The 24,159-nt window shown below is 47.4% G+C and overlaps 1 protein-coding gene and 1 long non-coding RNA gene across 2 annotated transcripts in view; one reads left to right on the plus strand and one right to left on the minus strand.

Annotated features, from left to right (window-relative positions):
• The window catches only part of WWC1 (WW and C2 domain containing 1), a 64,915-nt gene extending 43,085 nt beyond the window's left edge, over window positions 1–21,830 (minus strand). The window contains exon 1 of the mRNA XM_085073431.1: window positions 21,431–21,830. Within this exon, the coding sequence (XP_084929557.1) occupies window positions 21,431–21,549 (119 nt within the window). The 5' untranslated portion in view covers window positions 21,550–21,830. The remainder of the gene's footprint in view (window positions 1–21,430) is intronic.
• On the plus strand, window positions 19,813–23,334 carry LOC146431124 (uncharacterized). The gene is made up of 2 exons (XR_014854866.1): window positions 19,813–21,273; window positions 23,073–23,334. It is a non-coding gene; the product is annotated as an uncharacterized LOC146431124 (long non-coding RNA).
• The last annotated feature ends 825 nt before the right edge of the window (window positions 23,335–24,159 follow it).

Consider the following 24,159-nt stretch of genomic DNA (forward strand, 5'->3'; position numbering starts at 1 on the left):
ATCTCTGCTCTTACAGCCTGCATTCCTGCTTCCCTGAAAGGCTGCCTAGTGTGGGTGGCAGCAGTTTATACTGGCAAGATGCCTCAAGATAAGGGGGTGTATAGGACAAACTCTCCCCACAATATAGCTCCCAGAGCAGGGAACCAACAGCTACTGTCAGAAAAAGATAATTATTTGGAATGTCAGCAAGCAGGTAAGCATGGAACAATTGCCCTACCTCAGCATTCAGGAACACGTGAAGTGCAGGGAGCACTGGGCTCATCACCCAGACAGGGAACAAATCTGGAATTCACTCCACAACTGGGCTTCATCGAACACTAAAGTTACACTTCATGTACAGTGATGACAAACCTGCATTCTTTCAGAAGAAAAGCATGTTGCTGTATTTCTTACCAGCATGATCTATCTGTGAACAGCAAATGCCTTCTGCAACGCTGTCAGCTCCTGTGCCCTTTATTCACATGGTATTTGAAGTGGGAAAACAGACAGCCCTAGGATGGCATCACTGGCCTCATCTAATCTCCCCAGGGTAGAAAACAAGCACTGCTAGTATGAAAGCCTGTTTGGAAGGGCCAAGGGGAGCACAGGAGTTTGTTTTACATGCACACTGTTTGCATGCTGCTCCCTGGTTCACCTCCTGCTAGCACTGGGCTAACTGCTCATCCCCTTCAGCAGCTTTGGTAGGGCTGCCTGTTTGCTATTTCTGCATTATAGACCTTCTGACTGAGCTGTAGAGCTATTTGATGGTCCCAATCCCAAACAGCAACATCAGCAGGCTCTCTGGTCTGCACCCCTTGCAGAACACAGCCTAAGCAAGGCATCACCAGAGCATCTTCTGCTCCTTGCACTAAATCAGATCAGCTGCAGCCACTTAGCTCTTCTGCAGTGCCTGGTTCTGAGAACAGCTCTGATCTGACACCAGCCTGCCACCCTGAAATCCTGGCAGATGGAGCTGAACCTGCTACACAGAGCAAATCACCAAGTCACATGGAGCACCCAAGAGGCCTCAGGGCACTCACAGGGCCCCTCCAATGCCATTGCAAACTCAGTAGTACCAGGTATGAACAGGAGTATTTCTGACTGCCTGCAATAAATCAGAGATGCCTGGTCAAGATGATGTCACAGCAGTGAAGAACACAGAAGAACAAAAATCCTTTGGCATGCAAAGCAATTGCAAATTCAAGATACAGAATACTTACCTGAGCATAAGCATTGCCCTACAGACTGCAATCCATGCAGAGTTCCTTCAAGAGGGGCAACCAAAACTATTTCAGCAGATGCAGCCTTGCAAGGTAGCACTGAGAAAATGAAGGCATGGCAACTCACTTCTGATCTAAAGAGGAGAAAGCCCAGGTTGCACAGCCCCCAGCTCATGAATGCAGCAGTGCTGAAGCACAGAAGCACTTGGAATTCACAATATGAGCTTTACTATCTACTAGCATTGCTGTAAGTGTTGAGGCAATGTGTTCTCAGATCCTGAAAATCTATACTGTATAAAAATGAACAGAAATGTCAGAACAAGAACAGATGTCTAGAACAACCTTATGAGAGTAAAGCTTTAGGAGATGTAAAGTTAGGAGGTAAGAGTACAAAATTAACAGGTTTAGTATCCTTTTCACCCAAAGTAACAAAGTCTTGGTTTACCATGTAGTTAAGCCACAAAAAAATTATGCCAAACTGTGTTTATAAGCAGAACTGCACAAAGCACTAAACATAGCACAGTACTTCACACATTGCAAGGGAGTCGATACAAATCAACAACGATTGAAGGCTGCTCACGCATCTGAGGACAGCAAAAGTGAGATTTGCATCACCAAGTGAGTTTGATTGATTTACTCTTACAAACATCGTTTATTTTTAATGATCCACTATGAATATATTTTGCCAACAGATCAAATTTGTGTTAACATGGAAGTTATAATGCTACTTGCTCTCTTGCATTCCCCTTTCCCACCTATCTCGGGTAGTTTAACGCCCACTTAAAAGTCCTCCAGCCAGCTCAGAAATGACACAAGCCAGCTGAGGATTCAGCTTTTTAGTTATTCCTCAGTTCAAAATATACAGCATTTCTTTCAACTGAGCAGAAACTCAGCATTACCTATCACTTCATCACTACTGCTCACACTTCATCCTCCAGGTATGTGTCAGAGACACACCTTACACAGTCTCATTATTAATATTTAGCTACTATTTTACTTTAGTTTATGACCAAGAGCACAGGAACCTCCTTCCAAAGGAACAATCTTCCTCTTTCCAGTACACCCTGGTGAAGGCGGCTAAAACCACCAGATTGATTGTGTCGTTTTACTACCTCTGTATTCCCATTTTCCCTATATATATGTAGTAAGTATGGACCTCAGTCACACTCCTGGCCTTGTCTGACAGCAGAGACACCAACTTTAGTACCACCAGCTGCTCCACATTAAAAAGCGAAGGAGGTGAATCCCAACTATAAGCCAGATAACTCCAAAGGAAAAAACCAGAGATGCCAGATTTGTCTTAATCAAGTATTGTGGCAATAAAGAAGCTGTCCAGCAAGGCCACCAGCTTTGAGGAAAGGTGTGTTTACACCACCCTGTGCCTTGCTCAGCACAGGCTCTGGACACTCAGCACATTCTCTGTAACCCCTCCAGATACAGCACATGCCAGCCTAAACCAACCCTGACTACTCTGCCATCCAACAGGACCAAACATTATTTCCACTGGAGCATCAAAAGTGGTGGCAAGACTACTCCTTGCACTCCTCAGCAAGCTGATTCAGCTCATTCAACAGGGAAACAAGTCTTCATGTACTAAAGCAACAGGACTGCCCCCAACAGCAGGGGCAAGTTCCACCTCCCTTGGGCCAAGGCCACACCATTCCACAGAATCTAAAAACAAACATCCCAAGGTCATTGGTACACATCCAACTTCCTACTACACACCTAGATCCTCTAAAATGGAAAAAAAAAATTTAAAAAAATTGGAATTTGTTAAGCAAGATAAGGTTTTATGCAAATGCTCTAAGCTAAGCATTTAGAAAGGAATTATTGAAGACACCAGTAAATGCCTGAATTCATCCAACAAAAACCACACAGTACTCAAGGGTATGTTCCTATAGCCATGGAGAAAGACAGGTTTTATTCTGTCCTTGTCAAGAGGAAAAAAAAAATCACCACAAACCAATGAATTTTAAGTATCTGTTTCCAAAGCTGCAGTGCAGCCTCAGCAACAGAAGTGCCACAGTTTCAGTCAAGCTGTAACGATCCTTAGATTTCTTCAAGGATGCAGCATTTTTCATTTTACAGCATATATTCTTAGTAGTAAGTGTTGATTACTTTTTCACGTCGCAAGGGCTGCTTTATCTGTACAGTGTCACTTTCCTGGGACATGCTTCAGGATTCAAAGCACCCAAAAGGCATTTTAGAAGAAGATCCATTTCTAGGAGATGCAGATATTTAACCTGAATTAGCGTGTGACTGTACAAGTACACGTGCTAGAACAGGGGTGGGAGGGAGAATTGTGTTGGATCCACAGCACAAAGACATCAGCAGCTGAGCCAGGCTAATGGTTTGTTGCTCCTGTAAAAAGCATCTTTCCTGCCTTACACCCCACGTAGCTTCTCCTTGCTGCTCTGCCCAGTGCAGCAGCTCTGCACCCTTCAAGCCCTCCCACAAAGTGCTCCTGTTCAGCAGTAGGGCAGAGCAGCACACAGACCATTCTGACCATGCATTCCCAGCTGGGTTAGCAGGACTCAGCAGCCGGCAGCCTGCCAGGGACAGAGGAGTGTCAGGAACAGAAGCAGCACTGGGGCAAACCACAACCCCCCTTTGCTGGTTGTCATGAGCTGTCTGGCTGCTCACCACATTTCTGGGCACCAGACTCAGAGATGAGCTTCATCTGCCACAGAATCATAATTAACCCTGGTCCTCTCGAGTGGCCCATCTCCTCCAGCTGCCAGACTTCGCCTTGCTACTGCCTTCAGGCTCATTATTACCTATAAATGCACGAAACAGTCAACTCCAGAAGGTGATCCCCACGATTCGCACAGCCTGAGCCCATGGCAGCCCCAGGAGGGACTACTGAGCTGAGGGAATCATCTCCTGGAGCCACGGCCGGGGCGGTGTGGCCGCAGCGCTCGTGGTCAGCCTGGCCGGCGGGCGCTGTGCACGGAGGAATGTGCTCCCTCACTGCACCTTTTCATCTCGATAAGGATTTTCAAGGTCATGTTCGCTCCCCTGCCGGCTCCTCCCCGGCTCCAGTGAAATCCCAAGCACGCAGCCCTGGGTCCGGCGCTGCTCCCACCCTGGGCATCTCCCGGCACAGCCTGTGGCGTTCCTGCGCGGCGGCACAGCCCAGCCTTGCCCTCCACTGGCACCTGCTCTGCTCCTGGCTCTGCAACACCTCTGCCCCTGTGCTGCAGCAGCTCTGCAGTGAGCCTTGTGACCTCCGGGATTAGCACTTCTGAATTAAATATTTCTAATAAAACCAGGTTCCAGCCTGGGCCGATGCCTAACCCAACTCACAGGAGAGGAGAAGGGCTCTAGCGCTACTCACACTGTGCAAACTAAAGCACTTGGCTGCACGATGTGCCGAGCCTGTCTTCAAGGGCACTGCCTTGGGGACAGCCCCTGTCCCCACAGCCCAGAGCAGCCAGCCAAACCAGCCCAGCAGCAGCAGCCGAGGGGCAAGAGCTGCTGCCAGTGCAGGGAAAGGCAGAGGTGGTGGCACTGGGCCTGGGAAGCCCTTCTCCTCCGGGCACAGGGGATGCAGCCCCCTCTCTTATGCCCAGCAGTCACCACTGTGTGGATACAAGAAGCTTAAGGACCTGCATACACTCCCTACACCACGGAGGATTTTTCGGGAGCTGCTGGAGAATCATACATGCTGCCAGCTGACAAAGCCAGCTAATTATACAATCTGTTAAGCATGTATGCGCACACAACAGTGCTTTGAGTCATTAGAGGACGGGATTTATACTTCACTGCACGCATCTTGCTCTTTGTGAGTGCGTGCCTGGATACAGCCAAAACGAACACAAGTATCTGGAATGTCTGCAGCTCGCAGGCCAGCGCATCTGAATACAAAGCTGAGCCCTGCAAGGCTTGGGCTGGCTGCTCTGATGCACACACTGCTTCCCCAAAGATGGTTTAAACCCTTACTCCCTTTTTTATCACTCTGAGCACCTGGAAGCAGACTACAGCATCATGTCAAAGCCATATTCTGAAGCTGTAAGAGCGATGTGCAGGTGATGGGTCGTGAAGACAAAGAGCTCGACTCCAGAGCCCACAGTGGGGCTGTCCTGGGTTTAATTCCGACACAAGGGTTGGAAGGACCTCGGTTCCTATGGCAGCAGCCACTCCTGGAGGGCCCAGCCCACGCCAGATGGAGATCCCAGTCCTAGGTGTTTGCCAGACAGAATGCTGTGGCACAGCAGAGATGTCTGTTCCCTTCAGCCACCCCGCATTCATTTGCTGGTGCCCAGTTCTCTCTGCAAGGCCACAGCTCTCCCCAGAGACCCCAGGTGAAGCCCCCAACAGCCCAAGGTCAGACCAGGGCTCCCTGGCATGCTGCACCTGGCCAAATCATCCAGGTACTTTTTATGCAAAAAGTGAGCAACAGCCATGTTTTTCGTATTATGTTTCTGGCAATTCTTGAATTTCTTCTGCTGAGGATTTCACTTCAGCTTCCCAAATCTCTAAATGTCCACAATAACACACAGATGAGCTCTAACCACCCCAACTGGCTCCATCTACATAGCATGGCTACATCCCATGGACAGCCCTATCCTAAGCAATCACATACCTATAGCTTATGCTACACTTTCAAAAGGATGTATTTGGCACTGAATTTTTCATTTTTACCTTCTGTGTATTGCCATATTTCCTATTATTTAATGTGAACTCCAAAACAGGATTTGAAGCATTTGGTGCATAAGGCACAGAATATTATTTTGGGGCTTTGTAACAAGTCAAGCCATACCACCTCCGTTTTCACATGTTTTTCTTCCCTGCAAGTTGAGGGAAGCAGCAGAAGGCACAAAACTGTAAGAGTTTCAGCTTTGTCTTGGAAAATATGAGTTTGTCAAAATAAGTTCTTAATTTCTAGTAGAGGCCACAAAAACCTAGCACAGTAGGAAATCATATTTCTTTGTGTTGTGCCATATAAACCCCAGTTCCTAGTCATCTGTAACAAGGTATTTTCTTTCTCTCAGTTTTCAATGCAGGGGACATAGTCAGGAAAAGAAGATGGTGAGCTACACCTATGCTCTCCTCACAAAAATAAGCACTCTTTCTAAAGCAACCTAGCAAACAAGTTGCAGGACCTGCAGGTGCTTTAAGGCACAAGACATTTCACTCCTGAGGTTTTCTTGTGGGGCCCACAATGCCCCAGGTCACCAGTACCATCCCCTGAAATTCAGAAAGCAAAATTATGAAAAACAAACCACTTCAAAGCCAGTCTTTTCTATGCATAATCCAAATTTTTTATAGGTGACATTGTTAGAAAGACATCCCTGTGCAAGTTACCTCAGTTGTGCTTTCCCTTCTTCCATCCATATAAAAAAAGGAAAAAGCAGGTTTTTGGTTTTTTTTTTAGGCAGTGTAAAGTAGTATTTCTTGCCAAGATCCCTCAGTAACACTTTTTCTCCATCACTACCATGGTTTTGTAGCCTTTATATATGTCAAGGGATAAGAAGCAGCTGAATGAGTCAGTCTCCCTCAGTCAAAACCAGTATTTGTTGTAAGACACTTGAGGTAAAACTAGAGCAGCTGGGGAGGTGGAAAGTGTTATCTGAACACCCACAACTCTGTGGGTACAGAAAATGAGGAATTCAGGAGTACAGCCTGCACACACAGCATGTGTGCTGCTCTCCAGGCAAAGCACACCAGGAACTGTGCAAATCTTCAGTTGCTTGATCTGGCTGTAGCTGAAGCTTGTTTGTAACTCACTGAAGCTGCTAGAATACAGCCATCACTGTTGCTCAAGGCAATTACCTAAAATATCTCAGCTATTCATTTTTGTCCTTACGTCAAAGCTGTGTTTAATAGATCTGACACTGTGCCTTACAGTGCCGTACACCCGCTGCTAAGCAAGCCATCAGGAGAGCTTACAGGTTTGAAATTTGCTGCTTAACTCAGTACTACTTCACCAGCAGCACCTGAATGAAACGCAACTCCCGTGCCAGTAATTTTTGTTCAGCAAATAGTTTCACTGTGTTACCCTTTTTATTCATTTCTGCCCAAATGCTGATCTACACCACCAATGCAGAATTCCCATGTATATTAACTTACTCCCACCAGCTCAGCTAAATAAATCATTATCCACAGTTCAGCTCACCTGCAAAGACAAGCTGAAATACTCTGACAAGCACAGTACTCCTGCTGCCCTTGTCTAGTAACTTTAATCTAATCTACAGACTGATCCAGAGAGCTAACTTGCTATCAAGTTCCAAAATCAGTGATGAATCTGCAGAACTATTAAAAACACAGACCTTACAGGCAGAGGTCTTTGAACACTTCTCCTTTCCACTAATAATGTCCTCTATTCAATGTCCTTCTAACAATTGCCAAATCAATGGCATAAACAGATGCTTCTTCTGTTCCAAAGCAGAGAAGACAAAGGGCAGTGATATTGCAGAAACTGCAATGCTCAGGATGAATGAAATATGACATTGAAATTCTAGCAGCACTTCAGAGAAAATATTGAGTGTTTTGCAAGGCTCCCAAGCAACCACATGCTGAGCAAGGCCAACATGCAGGTAAAATGGTGCCTCCAGTTATGCAAGCAGAAGATACAGGGAGGACATCCAGAAATCAGCAGCACATACCTTTTCAGGTGTCACCTTCACCGTGTCGCAGCAGATGGAATTACAGCCCACAGCACAGCACTGAGAAAGCATCAATCTGATATTTAAGCTGTCTGCCTTGAAAGACAAACTACAAGTGACACAGCTGCCTGGCTGAACCCACACTCACCACCCGTGGTGCCAGGCAAGCAAGCACAACTGCACTGACAGCAGCTCAGGAGTGAGCCACGACTTCCAGGGGAACCATGCTTGGCAGGAAGGTCACTCCCACCTCAGCATGTCACTGCTGCCAGATAGTCCTTGGGCTGTTCCAACTTACTGCAGCAGTACAAACTGTGCCCAAAAAGAGAGGGAGCAGTTTTCTGCATGCCAGCAAACTCTGTGAGGAGTCAGATGGGCACCTGGGCTAAAGGAATGGCCACCTCCCACAATAGGATGGCTCAGCCATTCCTCAGCCTGCACCAGCCCTGCCTGTGGGGCTTGTGCTCAGCCCCACAGCCAGAATCAACCTCTAGGGCAAAGATTTTTAAATTTTCCACCAGAAAAATTGCAAATGGTTACAATACTGCAAGCAGTGGTTCACTACACTCTCCTGAGATCAATCCAGAGGCAACCACTTATGGTTACTAAAACAGGAGGAAATCAAATTCACCTCCCATCCGTGCCTCTTACCTGAACAGCACTCATTTAAAACATGGGATTTGTTAATAACTTTATCTCTCCTTTTATATAATAAAAAATACTGGCATAAAACCAGCCTGTACATCTGGTCACAGTAATCAGAAACACACACCTCACACACCAGCCATTCCCCTGTGTGTATCTGAACTGCCTGATGGGCAAAGTGTCCACCCTATAATGCCAAGAAGTCTCCAACTCAGGAATCAGCTTAAGGAGAACTGGAATTGTTTAACTCAGTTTTGTGTTTTCTACAGAACTGTACCAATTCATACTCTTCAAGTACTCAGTGCAGCATTTTCACGCCCTTATGTGACCAGCCACCAGCTTAGACACACTGATGCTCTGACATGGCAGGTGAAACAAATTCTCAGTGCTCATTGTAAAAGCAACAGCTTTTCACAGGTACCTGGAAACATTATTTCAACTCAACTGAAGTACAGCTTTGCACAGCAGAGTCCCCAGGCACAGAAGGGACATTGCCTCTGCCATGTGTCCCTGACACAGCACAAGACAGCCACAGGGGATCCAGGGCTCTTCTCTGATCACCAAGGAGCACAAACTACCTGTGACTGAATGAGAAAAACAAGTAAACAGGACTAAAAGGGCAATTTGCTACACCTGTGCCAGCCAGAAAAATGCATATACAGTCCTTAGTGAATTGAGTGCACTGCTCTGTCTTCTTGTTCAGCTCAATCAGAGCATCCCGCAGGTGGGCTGTTATGGAACAGGAGCAGGAAAACTACATCAGACAACACAACTTTCAAACAGGGACTAACCTCAGTGGGGAAGAAAGAACACGACAACTCTGCTGGCTTCTCCTATCCAGCATCAATGTACTTTGTATTCTTCCAACACAAAACTATGCACAAAGGATAAAGAGCTCATGAAGCTACAAACAGGAGCAGTTCCAAAGTAAGTCGAAAAAGGAGCAATTCCAAAATGAGCCATCAGGAACACCAAGAGAGCACAGTAAGAAACACTTTGTGACGGTCCAGATACAAGAATAAATCACAGCTTTCCCAAAGGGTATACAGGGAATTTACCTCGAGGGAACTGAACAGGCTTAGGTGCAGTTTTAAGAGCTCTGGTTCATTAGTGATTGCCCACAGAGGCCCAGTGGCCAAGCAGAGCAGCTGGTGGATGTGGAGGGGACACAGGGCTGCAACCTCCAGCTGTGACAGGATCCCGAGGAAGGTGAGGGCAGCACAGAGCACTGCATCGCATGGCAAGTCCCACCCTTATCTTACCACGGTGGCATTAGAGGCACAGGCTGAGCTCTGTTTTGTCAGCAGGATGCCTGGCAGGTGCTGCCCCATCTGCACAGCATCATTCCATGCCATGACTGACGGGCAACACAAACAGGTTGCATCAGCACACCCTGGCCAGGAATGCAGCACTGTCACTGAGCATTCCTGGCTGCAACAACACCAGGTGCAGCAAACAGTTATTCCATAGCTGTACTTTTCCCCGTTCAGGATGTTGGAAAGGATATACTTTGTCTACAATACTTAAAGACTTTTGAAAACCAAAGGCATCGGCAACAGTGTATTCATATCCATATTTTAGTGTTCCGTGAAGAACTGAGGCTACATCCTATAAAGGCAATTCACTTCCACTTGCTCAAAGCTACTTATTTAAGACAGCAGTATTCCAAGCTGTTACTAGTTTGACTCTGCTTACCTGGGGGATATGAAAGTTTAGATAAAGGTATTTGACATTAAAATCTCTTGAGAAAAACATCCTAACAAGCTCCTAAGCCTATTTGCTTTTCTTAGCATGATAGGCTTTACAATATTCCTTGCAATTCTCTGCTTCATGCTTTGTTCAAAACTTCCTGATTATACTAATAAAATAATGCCCAAAGCACACAAAAAATCTTTTAATAGAGTCAAAATTAAAGTATCAGATCTATTACACCACCCAGCCTTTCCCCTCCACTGGAGAAGCACTGGAGCCTTTGGACATCTCATTTCAACAAGAAGGTTATTTAGTTCTCGAGTTTGGAGTAAAGTATTTAATCGCTAAAGGATTTGCAAATTACACATGAATATGCATGCAGCACTTCTCACCATGACATAAATCCTATTGTATATTTATGAATGGATTGCTTTGCCTCCAGCTTCTACATGTATATAAACACAGGTTTTAATCTTCAATTCCTTCCTCCCTCCCTTCTTTTTAAGAAGTTGCTTAAACAAATTTGCATTTTTGGAATCTATTACCTACAGCGTATTTCTTGCCTTTTTTTTTTTTGTTTTTTAACTCCATAAACCTCCTTCTCCCATCAGGCAAAGCGCTTACTTATGAAAGGCTTTAAAGACCCTGTAAACATGGCCATAAGAGAAATAAGCAACAGTGTTATTACACAGCTTGGGAGAGAAAAAGCTGAAGCAACAATCAGTGGAAAAAGGAGTGCAGCAGAGCTGGGAACACAAAGGTCTAAAATGACAGGTCAACAGCTTGCCTTTGACCACAAAGACACCAGCTAGGGGCAAGTAAACCCTCCATAATGACAGAGAGTGCAACATAAATACTAAAACTGTTGTGAAATCCCTAATTCATGTGGACAGAAGTCCATTATTCCCTACACTTTTGAACAGGCATCTGGGCTGGTCACAGGGCAGCTGGACCAAAGCAGCATTTCAGCCTGTCTTCAACAACAAGAGGTGAGAGGCAGTACAGTCATTCAGAGTTGTTGCCACACAGCTGCCCAGCTACTCCAGACAAGTAATTCAAACAATAAAGCCTTTAAAGGGCATTGTTAAAATCATTAAACTTTGGTTATTTCACAGCAAACCTATTCTGTATAAAATCTGACTGCGGAGAACACTTACCAACATGCCACACTCCATCAAGGGTTGGAGCAAGTGCCACAAGCAGATTTCCTAGCAGAAGGTTTGCGGGGGTGAACTACCACTTGGGCTGTTCTCCTTTTTGTTGCTACACACAGCAAAACCCCAACAGCCAGGAGCTAAATGCACCAAATGCCACCTTCTTTCAAGGACCTGGTGCCACTTGGCTCAGTTCAGAAAGCTAGAGCAGCCTCCAGCCCCATCCTGCTGCTTGGGGCTGTGACAGCAACCACGGAGACACGATGGCACGTGGTCTGACACAAGCCCAAATCCTCTCACCCCCAAACAGGCAGCTCTAGACCACACTGTGACTGCAGCACATTCAGCTGCAGTCACGAATTCCTCCACTACTCGATGGATCTTTTCCTGATGGGAAAGAAGAGCCACCACAGCACCTGACCCAACCCCACAGTGACCACATGAGAAAGGACCCCCAGCCCAGCCAAGCTACTGGAGATGCACCACAACTTGTCAGAGCTGCCACCCAACACTGCAGGAGCCTGGGAAGCAGATAGAAAACAAACCAGGAAGGACTCTGGGGTATTAGCTACAGAGTACTGGACAAATAGAGAATAAAGATGAGAAAATTCAACACAGAACATTTGCTTTAAGGATAAGAGTGGCATTTACAAAAGATGTGTGAAAACAAGCCTGAGTGAAGGACTCTGTGTGACCAGTTCAGTTGCAAATTTGTCTTTGCAAACTAAGATTTTTATCTGTGCAATCATTTTGCAAATGACCATGCCAGGCTCCTGCCATGTACCCCTCCCCTTCCATCCACACAATCTTCTCCTAAAAACAAATCCTAACAAGGAAGTGAGGACTACTTGCCAAGGAATATAAGACAAGCAACGAAGATGAACGTGAATGCTTTCTTACAGCACAAGTTATGCTTTCATTAGCATCATGCAGATGTTGGCAGATACCTTCCAATCTGAATTACCATTAAGCCACTTGTATGAGAAACTCTCCACGGCTGCCACACAGTAGTCAAGGAGTAATAAACAGATGACAGATAACAATGTATCTACCTTTATTCAGAATTATAGACCAACTCAGTGTAGTTTTCGCATTTAAATTTAGAAAGCAAAATATAGAAAAGTTAGGAAGCCTAAGATACCTTACAGAACTTTAGTGCCACAGAAAACCATGCGACATGGCAGCAGCCATGACATTTGACTTCCCTGCATATACAGACTAAAACAAGACAGAGTAACACTCACTGAGGACTGCAGAGAGATCTCTTTGCCAGACAAATCTGCCTATGTCTAGAATACTGGAAATCTTTTTGAGAACCAGCTGTTAAACAGCCTAAAGCCTTCTATGTATGTGTCCATCCAAGAAGTAAACAGTCAGAGTCCCATCAAGGCAATAACTTGTGTAACTCTGATGATTAGACCTTGTGGTGTGAAATCCTTCCCAGTGACATAAGAAAAGACAAATAGCAAACCTGGCTTACTGCCTTGCTGGCTGACAAGCTATTTAGGTTAGCTGGATGTGGAGATGACTTTAAGGAATTTCAGAAAAATCTAAACAAGTGTGTCAACTGACAGCTGAAGTGGAGAGAGACCAGATGTTGAGAAATGTTGAATAATACACTGAACAGAAGAATTTAAACCTCCTTATCCTCTGCAGGGTTAACACATCACTAACCAAATACACCTGAGCATCATCACATATATGCTCCAACAAATAAGCCTGTTCAAAGTGACGATTTAATTTCAAATTTAATCATGCCAAAACTCTGCAATACCAAATGTTATTCATGTTACAAATATTTATTTTTTTAAAAAAACACAATTCAATACGAAAAGCTCACCTGGAATTAGATGCAGTACAGGTTATCCTAACTTAGATCAGTCTTACTATTTTTTCTAAAAACACCCAGCACCAGCCAAGAGCAGCCACCAACCTGGGTACCTCACAGGAAACAAGCTGGATAATTAGCAGGGCTGCATCACCTGTGACAGTCAAATACTTTCCATTATCATCCCCACCCAAATCTCCCTTGAGATAATTTGATAAGCAGCTCAAACATACACTCAGTGTTCCAAACAGGCCAACTATGGAGCAGGTGTCCAAGATGAAGATGTCAGGAGATGACTCCTCCTGTTCCCTCAGGGATCAGGTGATGTGGTGCAAGAGGTTTCTGCTGCCAAGCCACGGTGCCAACCTGCCTGAGCCCTTGGAAGGATGTCCCACAGGATTCAGGCACTGGATGGCCTGGAGGCTGATGGCCAAGGGGACAGCCTGTGCAGCTGTGCCACCAGCATGGCTTGTAGCAGCTGCAGGGGCTCAGCCAGCTCATGACAGCAAAAGCTGTGCCTAGCACAAGCAAAATTAACCACTAAGTCATCCACAGCACAGCTTCACAGAGCAGTGCTGGGGCTACCTACATTTTCCTGTGCTGCACTAAGGGTCCAGAAGGTTATTTTACCCACTGCTGTTCCTCTGCAGGCCATCCTCCCTGCGGGGTGGGGTTGTGAAGGATGAAATAGCAGAGAGCTCTCTCCTTAGCAGGGCACTGCCCTTGTTCTGAGTACAAAGCTATTAATGCAGTTGAAAGTCACATATTAGCAATCTGCAAGCCGGTGCAGGGTCATTTAAGCAATAGTTTCACTTACATTTCAGTTCAAAGTAGCTGTGTGACCACCTTACATCTCAACTCTGCACAGAGCAGATATGAATGACTGCCTCTTGCAAATCAATACTGTTTATTGCGTGCTTTAAATCAATAAAGCTTCCCTCCATAGAGTACATTCTTCTAAAATAGTAATTAGCCATTTGAGGAGAACTAAACAGTTTCACTAAACAATACCATTTGTCCTGAAACATCAGTTTGACATCTCAGCCAGAAAGCACTTTGTCAGAACTAATTAATCCCCACAGCACCTCTATGAGACTGAGACAGCAATTCATCTGCTTTTAAATGTGTTGGGTACTTATGCTGCAGAACATCGTGGCTGGGGCGGAAGCCGTAAGTATCAGCATAAACTGAGAACAAACCAAGCCAGAAGAACCCATCCAAGAGCATGAAAATAGAGAGAACACTGACAGCTGTAGGATTTGGCTTCTTTGCCTCTTCCTGTTACACACCAAACCTCCTGTGACTATCTGGAGAGTCTTCCAGATGCCACTTCACCGAGTGAGTGGCAGTGAAAAGCAGTTATTATTCTGCAGGGAGCAGTTTTGCCCACTGTTTGTTCAGCCAATTATCTATGTATGTAGCTTTAAAGGGAGGAGGGAGCAGTAACCTTAGGCTCTGTGAACAACAACTGAGCTTAAACTGCTCAAATAAAGCCAAGTCCTCATTATCACAAGCAAAGCACGTAACCTTACTAAACAGGTCTCACAAATGGCAACCAGCCAGCATAGAAAGTATTTCTCTCCAAGGAAGTGGTCAATCTGCATAGCTCTGCTGCAGGTGTATGCAGTAGCACTAGTCTACATACCTCCACCTGCCTCTGCCAAGCTGCTGCCACCCCTCTTTATTGATTCATTATTCCAGCTAACACTTGCCCTGCTGGTGCAGCACTCAAGGCCACCAGGTTCAGGCAGCCAGCCCCGGCACAGGGAGAGCAGCGAAGCTTTCCCAAGCCACCTGAATGGTCTCTCCCTCCCTCTGAGAAAAGTTAGAAGGTGTCCCACACGACACACTCAAGTGCCAAGCCCAGCCCAGAGCACTTCCCCGCTGTCAGCCGTGAGCTCAGCAGTGTCCGTGACGCGCGCAGGAACGCGCTGTGGGGTGGTGACGCTGCTCGGAATGCTGAGCACGGAGCAGGGACAGCCCTGGCAGCCTGCAGCCACCTCCAGCAGCACACAACAGCAAGCATTTACTAATGGACTCCTGCAGCAACTGAGATTAGAGCCAGTCCCAAAAGGTGGGGTGATGGGCTAGTGACAAGACACCCCTAAGCCACCTAGCAAACATCACTTCTTTATGTACAAGTTATTTCATTAAACTCCTTTGGATAAATTTTCCCATGTCTTCCAATAAATTTTCTGGCACAATCTAGAGGAATTCAAATCAGATTCAGACCCAGAAAATTTTGCTGCAAACTCCCATAACTGTGCTATGAAGATGCTCTGTGAGGAGTATTTTTAGGAAATGCTCTGCCTTACTGCTCATTTCACACGGGCTCCAGCAAGTGAAAATCCATTCTTCCTGTAAAACGCAATCAGAAATCATGGGGCAGAGCTAAGCACCTGGGAACACCTCCTCAGCTGGGCTGGCAGAGAGCCTGACCAGGTCAAGTGCCTGGGGACAGTTTCACAAGTGCACCCTCACAGCATTCCCGGGTTGCCACCAAAGCCAGCCCCACTCCCACTCCTCTAAGCCTCCTGCCCAGCCCCAGCTGTGCCACCACAAGTTTCTGCATAAGCATACATCAACTGTTTCTGTAAAATGAACCCAGACAGCAAAACGACATTTTTCAGCCAGACCAGCTTTCAGAGCTCACTCCCTGCACTGATGCACAATCAGCAGCAGCTTAACGTGTCCCAACAACACCACCACCAAGCACCTGCCCCAGTGACAAACACTGCAGCCACTGTCATACCCACATCTCCTGGAATCTACTAGCCAATTTCCTGCCATTGCTCTGGACGGAGATCAAGATAACTTCTTTGATACAAAAATATATGACCTACATAAAGACAGAATTGTTGATTCTGTTGCCAAGTAAGTTTCCAGTCAGTGGCAGTGTCACTAACTTCTCATGCTGTCAGTTTTTGAGGCAAAATTAAAGGAGTGATCTTGTGAGCAAGATGACCTTGCCAGAACAGAAGATGAAGCTCAACCTTCATACTTCTAAACAACACGATTTACAGAGATTTCTTCAAAAGCATTTCTGATCTTTTAAGACTCAGAATTCCCCAATATGCATTAAATAGCTGCTGAGCTGAACAAAGCCTCAAATTTTTCTTTTTTTTTTTATGTTCCATAGGGAAGTAAGTTAAAATAATGCTTCTTTTTTCAGTTTAAAATCACTGCCAACATGCTCTGTCACTGCACAGGAGTGCATACCACACCTGATGTTAAAAAGCATCACACCTGCTGTTTCAAGTTACCCTCCCCAGTGTGAGGAGAGCTTACACAACTGAGGATGCACAGTGGCTCTGAAGGCAGTTCCTGCAGTCTCCAAAGTGACCAAGGCATCCTAAACCACGCTCATCTCGAGAGTTCAGGGGGAAAAAAAAAAATCAACCAAAATAAATAAATACATAAATCCTGATTTTTTATAACTGAAGCAGCATGTCAGCTCCAAACCCCTTCTACCAGCTACAGGTGCATTCTGTGCTAACTCATCTTGGAAGACACTTGATATTAATAAATTAAAATAATTTCAAATGTCATATTAATCTTACTTGCTGTCCTTGTCTCCCTGTATATTAACACCTATGTAAACGAATTATGATGGAAAAAAGTAACAACAGCACAAGTCCTACCCATTAGGACACCTCTTCCCTGAGACGGCACTTGGATGACTTTGAAGACCACATTTTTGCCACTCACTTCTGTACTTGTGGAAAATGGTCATCAGCAGTTTCTATGGGCACACACTAAGCTGCCTGCTTCTTATAAAGCAGTCAGCTATTTTGGGGAATGCAAACACAAGAAAGCAGCAGATTCACATATATATGACAGGGTGCTTAGCTAGATATCAGCAAAGAAAGGCAACAACAGGCATCAAACTAGCAGCCTTCAGCTGCATGACCTATGCTGCTGGCACTGATGAAAGAGCATTTCTCTCCCCTGGCTTTTCTTTCTTGGAGAATTTTTCTCTCTTCTCCTGTGCTTACTGATTTTCACCTACAGAAGAGCACAGTGCCTTTTGTTCCTGCTGCTATTCATTGCCCTCCCTTCCTCCAGCCCTTTTATTTTGGAGGATTCTCACATTTAAGTTAGCTGTGGTAGCTTCATTCCAGTGATTACAGTTATTCTACATTTAAGCAAGTAATCCAAGTAGTAGACAGTTACATATGACATTTCAGCACAATGCTCACATTTCTAAATCTTTTAAAAAGGCAGTTTGCAGACCAGGTGTGCAGAGCAGACTGGGGATGAAAAGCTTAAAGATCAGAATAATGCAGAGGAGACAATACTGTGCAGCACTTCACATGGAGCCTAGAAGGGCATGGCTAGGTGCTCTCTGTAGGGTATGCCTGGCTTTTCTCCACTAAAATCCTTGGGCTCAGCAAAGCTGAATCTTTCTGAGTAAACAGGTGGCCCTAACTGTTTTAAATTCACAAGATCTTACACGTGACACCACATGAATTGGCCCTCAACCTTGGCAAATCTCTTCACTGAAGCTCTGCTTTGGAGGCTCAGACTGGAAAACCTCCATGTGGAGTAGGAACTGAATTTAGGCAGCAAATGCAGAATCTGGGCTTTCATTTAATGAACATCTCTCAAACCTTTACAGCAACAAGTGCCTTCCAGAAATGAAGGACCATAAACTAAGGCACTGCTGCCTCCCAAAACTGAAAACATCTGATGCCATTTAGTAACTTCACCAAATTTAAGCTACAATTGCTCCAATTTCAATAGCTTTCACTCTCAGCAGGAGTCCACTGATTGAAATGAAATGAGAAATTCAGTCAGCTCCATCTGAAATAACCTAGGAAAAGCTGCTTACACCACCCTGCCAATAGGAGAGTACAACACAAATATTCAAGAGTGGTACAGATTATCAGGCATCTCCAAGTTCTCAGTGCATCCTGAAGCTTCTCTGGATTGAAAGGCAAGGAAAAAAAAAATCCCCTTACAAAAGGGTCTGAAGGAAAGCAGAGGTTCCCCTAAACCTGATGCAAAGAGCCCAAGGACAGCACAACACTGGAACAGAGATTCCCACCTCTAATCCTCTTTTCTGCTGAAAGCTGAAATCTCACTCAGGGCACTCTGCTGTTCAAGTGCTGCGCATGCTGATGTTTAAGAACAGGCAGCAGCTGGTGCTAAAGCTTGGAGACACCACTGGTATTTTCTGTTTGGCCACCGGCACAGCAGCTTCCAGAGCAGATGCACCCTCTGCGTTGGGAAAGCAGCTGAGACAGCTCTCTGGCATGGTTTACCAACTGGTATGTACTGGTGCAGACCTGAAAGGTTGTGCTTAGTTTTAAAACGAGGAATGACAAATGTTCTCCCCCAGATCAATAAGGTTTGCTCTCCTGTCACACTGTATTCAATTCCTGAATTATCTAATTTCAAACAGACCTACAAAAAACCAGTCCACTATGTGAGCTTCTCTTACAAAAGGGAAACCACAGTAGGGTTTTGGGTTTTTTCCCCCCACCTGTTCAGAAAAATTGCTTTAGAGCTTTTTACCCTGAAATTCCTGTAATGCAAACTACCTTGATTCTTTTGTTACACCATACCACAGGGGCAGCAACAGTTAAATCACAGAATTCCTCAGATTATTTAATCTTAGATGATTTCTCCAAATGCATCAACATCCACAGGTTTCCCAGGACTGCCCTGAGTCTTAAAAGGTATGAGGTAAAAGTGCTCTGACATGCAGTTGCCTCAACCAAGCTTCCAGGCATGTGAGCATCACTCAGACCATCTCTCCAGGACAGTGAGATGCCACCAGGTGCCTGTGACCTCCTGCAGCAAAGTCTAACAGCCCCTCTTGCCAACAGCTCACCTGCAGGACCGGAGCCATATGTTAAATAAGAACTGCAAAAGCACCAGCCCAGCTTTTGGTTTCACAGCCCAAGGCCAGCTGAGGTCCCACCTTTCACCCCGTGCAGATTCCCCATGCGCCCACAGCCAGGTCTGCTTCCCTCACAGTCTGTTAAACCAACCCCTGCAGGACTACAAACCTGCTGTCACAAAACAGTGCGATGGCCCATGCCCTGAGGCTAGATGGTATCCCTGCTCATGGTTATTTCCACTAAATTAAGCTAGAATGAAAGATTTAGGGAAGGTTTAAAAACCTCTGTGGTCTATCTTTTTCTACCAGCTGCTGCTGAAATAAACTGATCAAACTTACAAAGGTTCCCACTGACACTGGGCTCAGAGTGAGCCCTAGCACACACACCTTCCTCAAACTTGCACTTCTACAGCCATGTTCTCCAGTATCTGTTGCTTTTTGCTGGGTTACAGCCAGCATGTGTAAGCACAGCACACAGAGCACTGTAGCAAAGTCACAAACCAGCTTCTCAGCTGCAGCAATTTTAAACATGACTTGTAAAAGGCTAAGCTTACAGACATTTAAACTTAAAATACAGTGATTAAGTTCAATGCTCAGTGTGTAAATTCAAATTCACTCCCCTTGAGGGAGCGGGCATCTTATGACCTGAGCTGATGAGAAATCCCCCATCACCTGGTTTTCACAATCAGTGGTAATCACTTGGAAGAGAAACTTCTTCCCTGTATGGCAGAGGAGAATTTCAACTCATGGTCCACCAGACGATGGGTAAGTGTTGTGTCACACAGTTGCTCTAGTGTGTGACTAAACTCTTCAAAACCTTGAGGATTTTCAGGGGCAGTGTCCAATGCAGGCTGTTTCCTTGGCAGCACTACTGGGAGATGACTCAGATGCAAAGCTCGTCAGGGCCACGTGTATTCAGGTGTATTTCTATGTGCACAACAAGTGTCATGTGATAGGAGTTATCAGTACGTGTTTCATTATTCTCCTTTAGCAGTGGTGAGCAGGTAATGATTCTGCAACAGCTCAGTACACACAACAAAATAAAGCACTCATTTAGTCATTTCTGTCATTCTTGAATCACTAACCAAGGACACACAGGAATTTTTATAAGCCTCCATTAGGCCAATTAGATTTCTCACTTGTCTTCCTTCTTTGAACAAAATAAGGATGCCAGGAAAGCATTCCTAATTTAAGCTTCCATCGACTTTTATGAAGGTTAAAGAAACACCTTGGAACAACTCTGTTACTTCTCAACCACATTCCTAAAACCGAGCCCCAAGATGAGTTCCTAAGCCCTGGCTGGCAGCAGGTTACATTTGTGTACAGTACACACAAGGATTATTCCTGGAATGCAGAACACTCCTTAAAAATCTCGTAAAACTGGACAATCATTCACTTCCACACTTAACAAAAAAGCCATCTAAGTAAACGGAGCAAAGGCAAAGTCCTGACACCCCACCAAGAATGGCAGCCCCTTCAAGGAACTGATCCCTGAGTAAGGGGAAGAAAGGAACACAAATTCAGAAATCACACTATCTGCCCCATAACAAGGCAAACGCTCACTGTCAGATGGGGAAGTTTGTGAAATTTATCAATGACAAACTGCATAGCTCAGATTGTTGGAATTTCCAACTCACTGGGATGGATTTTTGAGTTGCCGTGTCTGGGAACTTCAGCTAGCAAAGCATTAAACGAGAAATATAGAAACTTGTGACTTCAACAGTGGTCCAGTATTTGAACTTGCTGCATGTTGAAGCTCCCGCCCGCTGGCTCACCATGACTGCCTCAAGCATGGAACTACAACATGCTAGGACAGAGTGCTGCTTGGAAAATGACCTCGGTCTTGAGCAGTACCCCGGTTTCTGTTTATCCTACTTTTTGAAAGTGAGCGATGCAAGAAAAGAACTACTCGGAGCAAGCAGGAGCAAGGCGATACCGCAGGGAAGAAGGAGGCGAAGAGGGGCGATCAGAGACACACCCTGAAGTCAGTGACCTCCGCGATGGCCAAGGGCCACGTAGCTGCTCGCAGAGGTGGGCCACGCTGCAGGACACCTCTGCGAGCGCTCCTTGTCCCTCTCCTCGTCCCGAGCCCCGCTGCTCTCCCGGCGTGACCCGGGCGGGCTCCCGGGCTGCCAGGGCCGCATGGCCGCGCCGATCGGCTGCGGCTCAGCGTGCGCTGCGGCTCCGCGGCACGGCTGGGGCAGGGCGGGCAGAGAGACCTCAACTCAACCACGCAACTCGCCGAGCCCCCTCCTCCAGCCCTCCCCTCCGCGCGGGCGTCACTGCCCCGCCAGGCCCGCAGGTAACGCCACCACCGTCCCGCCCTGCCGCGCCGTGCCGTGCCGTGGAGCCCGAGCGGAGCCGGGGGTGGCACCAGGTACCGGCCGGGCTCACGGGGAGCCGCGCCGGTTCCGCACGCACACCGCGACCTCGGGGTCCCCGCCCGCCCCGCCGCCCACCTGTCGCGGGGGTCGACCCAGCTGGTGGTGCGGCTGCCGTGGTCGATGTAATACACCTTCCCGTCGTAGTCCCGCGCCTCCTCCCAGCCCTCGGGCAGCGGCAGCTCCTTCCGCGGCATGGTCCGCACCGCCGGCCGCGCCGCCCCATGCACCGCCGCGCTGCGCTCCGGGGGCCGCGCCGGGGCTCCCCTCCTGCGGGCGGCGCGCAGCGGTGCGGGGGCCGCGCCGGCCCAGCCGCGCAGGGAGGCGCCTCCGCCGGGCAGCCTCACATGCCGGCCCCGCGGCGGGGGCGGGCCGGGGCGGTGCGGGAGGGCGGCGGCAGCGAGCCCGCAGTCAGCGCTGGGCGCGGAGCCCCGGCCGCTCCGCCCGCTCACGCCTCCATTTCCTGCTCCGCCGGCGGCCGCACCGCGAGTCCCGCGGCGGCTCCGCCCCCGGGCCGGACACGCCCCAGGGCACGCCCATAACAACCGCAGCCACGCCCCCGGCCCCACCCACCGCCTGCCCGTGGCCGTGACCACGCCCCTCCGTCGCACCCATTGCCTGGCTGTGCCCATGACCACGCCCCTCTGCCACACCCACCGTTTGACCACGCCCGTGACCACGCCCTCACCACACCCGCTCTGCCGTGCCTGTGGCCACGCCCCCTTCCTGCCCCTGCGGCCCCTGCGCGCCCCCTGGCGGCGGGGCAGTGTCAGTGTCCGTGAGCCCCGCGGGGCCGAGCTCCGGGCCAGGCCCGGGACAGCCGCTGTGAGCGCTGCCCTGCCCGGCCGCTCCGAGGGGAGGCACCGAGAGCACAGCGCGGGTGGCAGGGAGGCGATCGGGGGCGCTCGGTGCCCCGGGAGACACGGCCGTGGGGTGCCGGTGCTGGCATCGCGCTGGCGAGCGCAGCAGCTCGGGTTCTCCCGCGCCCTGAGGTGGCCCTGGCCGGGCTGCGCTACCCTCGGGTGGCCCGGCTCGGCTCTGGTGGGCCCAGAGGCGTGGGAGCAGCCCGCGGGGTGACACGGGTGACTGTCGCTGGGTTCCGGAGGGGAAGCTCGTGGCAGCTACAACGTGGATACACTTGGCACCATGGGGAAGCCATCGGGTTACAGAAGTAGTTAGGGTGGCACAGACAGCCCCAGGCAGAGCCCCACTCGCAGGGCGGGGATGGTGCTCTCCCCGCGGGCACGGACCCTTCCGAGCAGCTGCCGGGACCGGAGCGTGGCTCTGGCACAGCCGCCGTGCCATGAGGACGTGCCCTCCGCAGCCTCCTGTGCCCCCACTGCAGTAACGGAGGCTCCAACAGCCAGCCCACGACAAAATGTGACGATGAGAGCTCACGCGATGAGGCTGAGCGCTGGGGCGGGGAACGTGCCCAGCGTGGCATGAGGGGCGTTCGGTGTGAGGTGGAACTTTCCCCGGCGGGCAGCAGCCAACGCTGCTTCCTACTGTCAGGGCTGGGGGGAAAGCGAGAAGTTTTGTAGAGCCTCAGCTATTGAAACAGCAGAATGGAGCAGGGATCCTTGCCAAGCACAGGGGTGGAAAAGGAAACTGGAGGATGGGAAGAAGGGAGCCCTGAAGGGCTGGAGAGGAAAAGTGAAAAAGACAATTAGAAATAACATCTCATTTTTGTGCCAGGTTTTAACGGATTTTTTTCTTTCAGGCTTTCTGACAGTCTGTGGGGAGTCAGAACTGCTAATTCTCCAGAGGCCAAAGCAGAATAGTAGCAGTTGGCTGATGAAGTGGTTGAGCAGGGAAGAAAATGAAGACAAGTAAAACTGAAAGTGAGGCATTTGGAAAACAGCCTGATTTAACCCCGTTTTATTGGAAACCAAACTTGGAGCAGGCTACTAAATAAGTTGCTTTTATGAACATGAATACACAAGGCTTTTAAATTAATAATAAATGAAGATTAAAGGAATAAACACTGTATCTGTCCACAACTCTGAGCAAGGCTTGTGGTTTGTTTGGGAGGGGAAGACTGGGAGCGCTGGGAGCAGTGCTGCTCCAGTGAGCACTCATGGGGGGCACTGGGAGTGCTGGGCCCTTGCCAGCCCAGGGCAGTGGATTTCTGCAGGGCACTGGGCTACTCACTGCGGCTGTAATTTTCTCTTTTCTGCTTTTAATTTCCTGCATAATGGTGTTTCTCTCTTTGTGAAACACTCAGCAAAGTGCTTAAGACATTTCAAATGGAGGACTATAGCAATAGGAAAAAAATCAGCAGCAACCTATGTTTTAATATATTACAGGAGAAGAAGTAAGTAGCAAAGTGATGACAAATTAATGTGTATTTTTGTGGTCCTTTATTTGTGGTTTTATGTTCCAGCACAGAGATACTTCCAAAGGGCATGTTTATTTTAAAGCTATTTTTCAAATTTACAGAGCATATGTAGATCATATAGCAAAAGGCTGTATGTAAAAAAGCTGACCAAATACCCTTTATTTTCCTGATGTCAACTCTATATATAAAGAAAGTAATTGTTTAAATTTTTTTAAGGCAATTGCTTTTGAAATAAACACCTCAGAAAATATTTGCAGGTAGTTCTGACTCAAGTCAAAAGATTTTATTTGTCCACTCCTCTTTATTTATTAACTCAGAAAAAAACCCAACCTGTCATTGAACCATACGAATCTATAAATGTAATCAGGAATGTGCATATGGTAACTTACTCCCTTTTACCACTTACACTCACAACAAAAGAATTCAGTGTTATCAGAGTCTGTTTGAACTGTAAAACAATAAACAAACA

The sequence above is a fragment of the Lichenostomus cassidix genome, chromosome 13 (genome assembly GCF_008360975.1).
Source record: "Lichenostomus cassidix isolate B80296 chromosome 13, HeHo_3.0, whole genome shotgun sequence".
Taxonomy (NCBI): Eukaryota; Metazoa; Chordata; class Aves; order Passeriformes; family Meliphagidae; genus Lichenostomus; species Lichenostomus cassidix.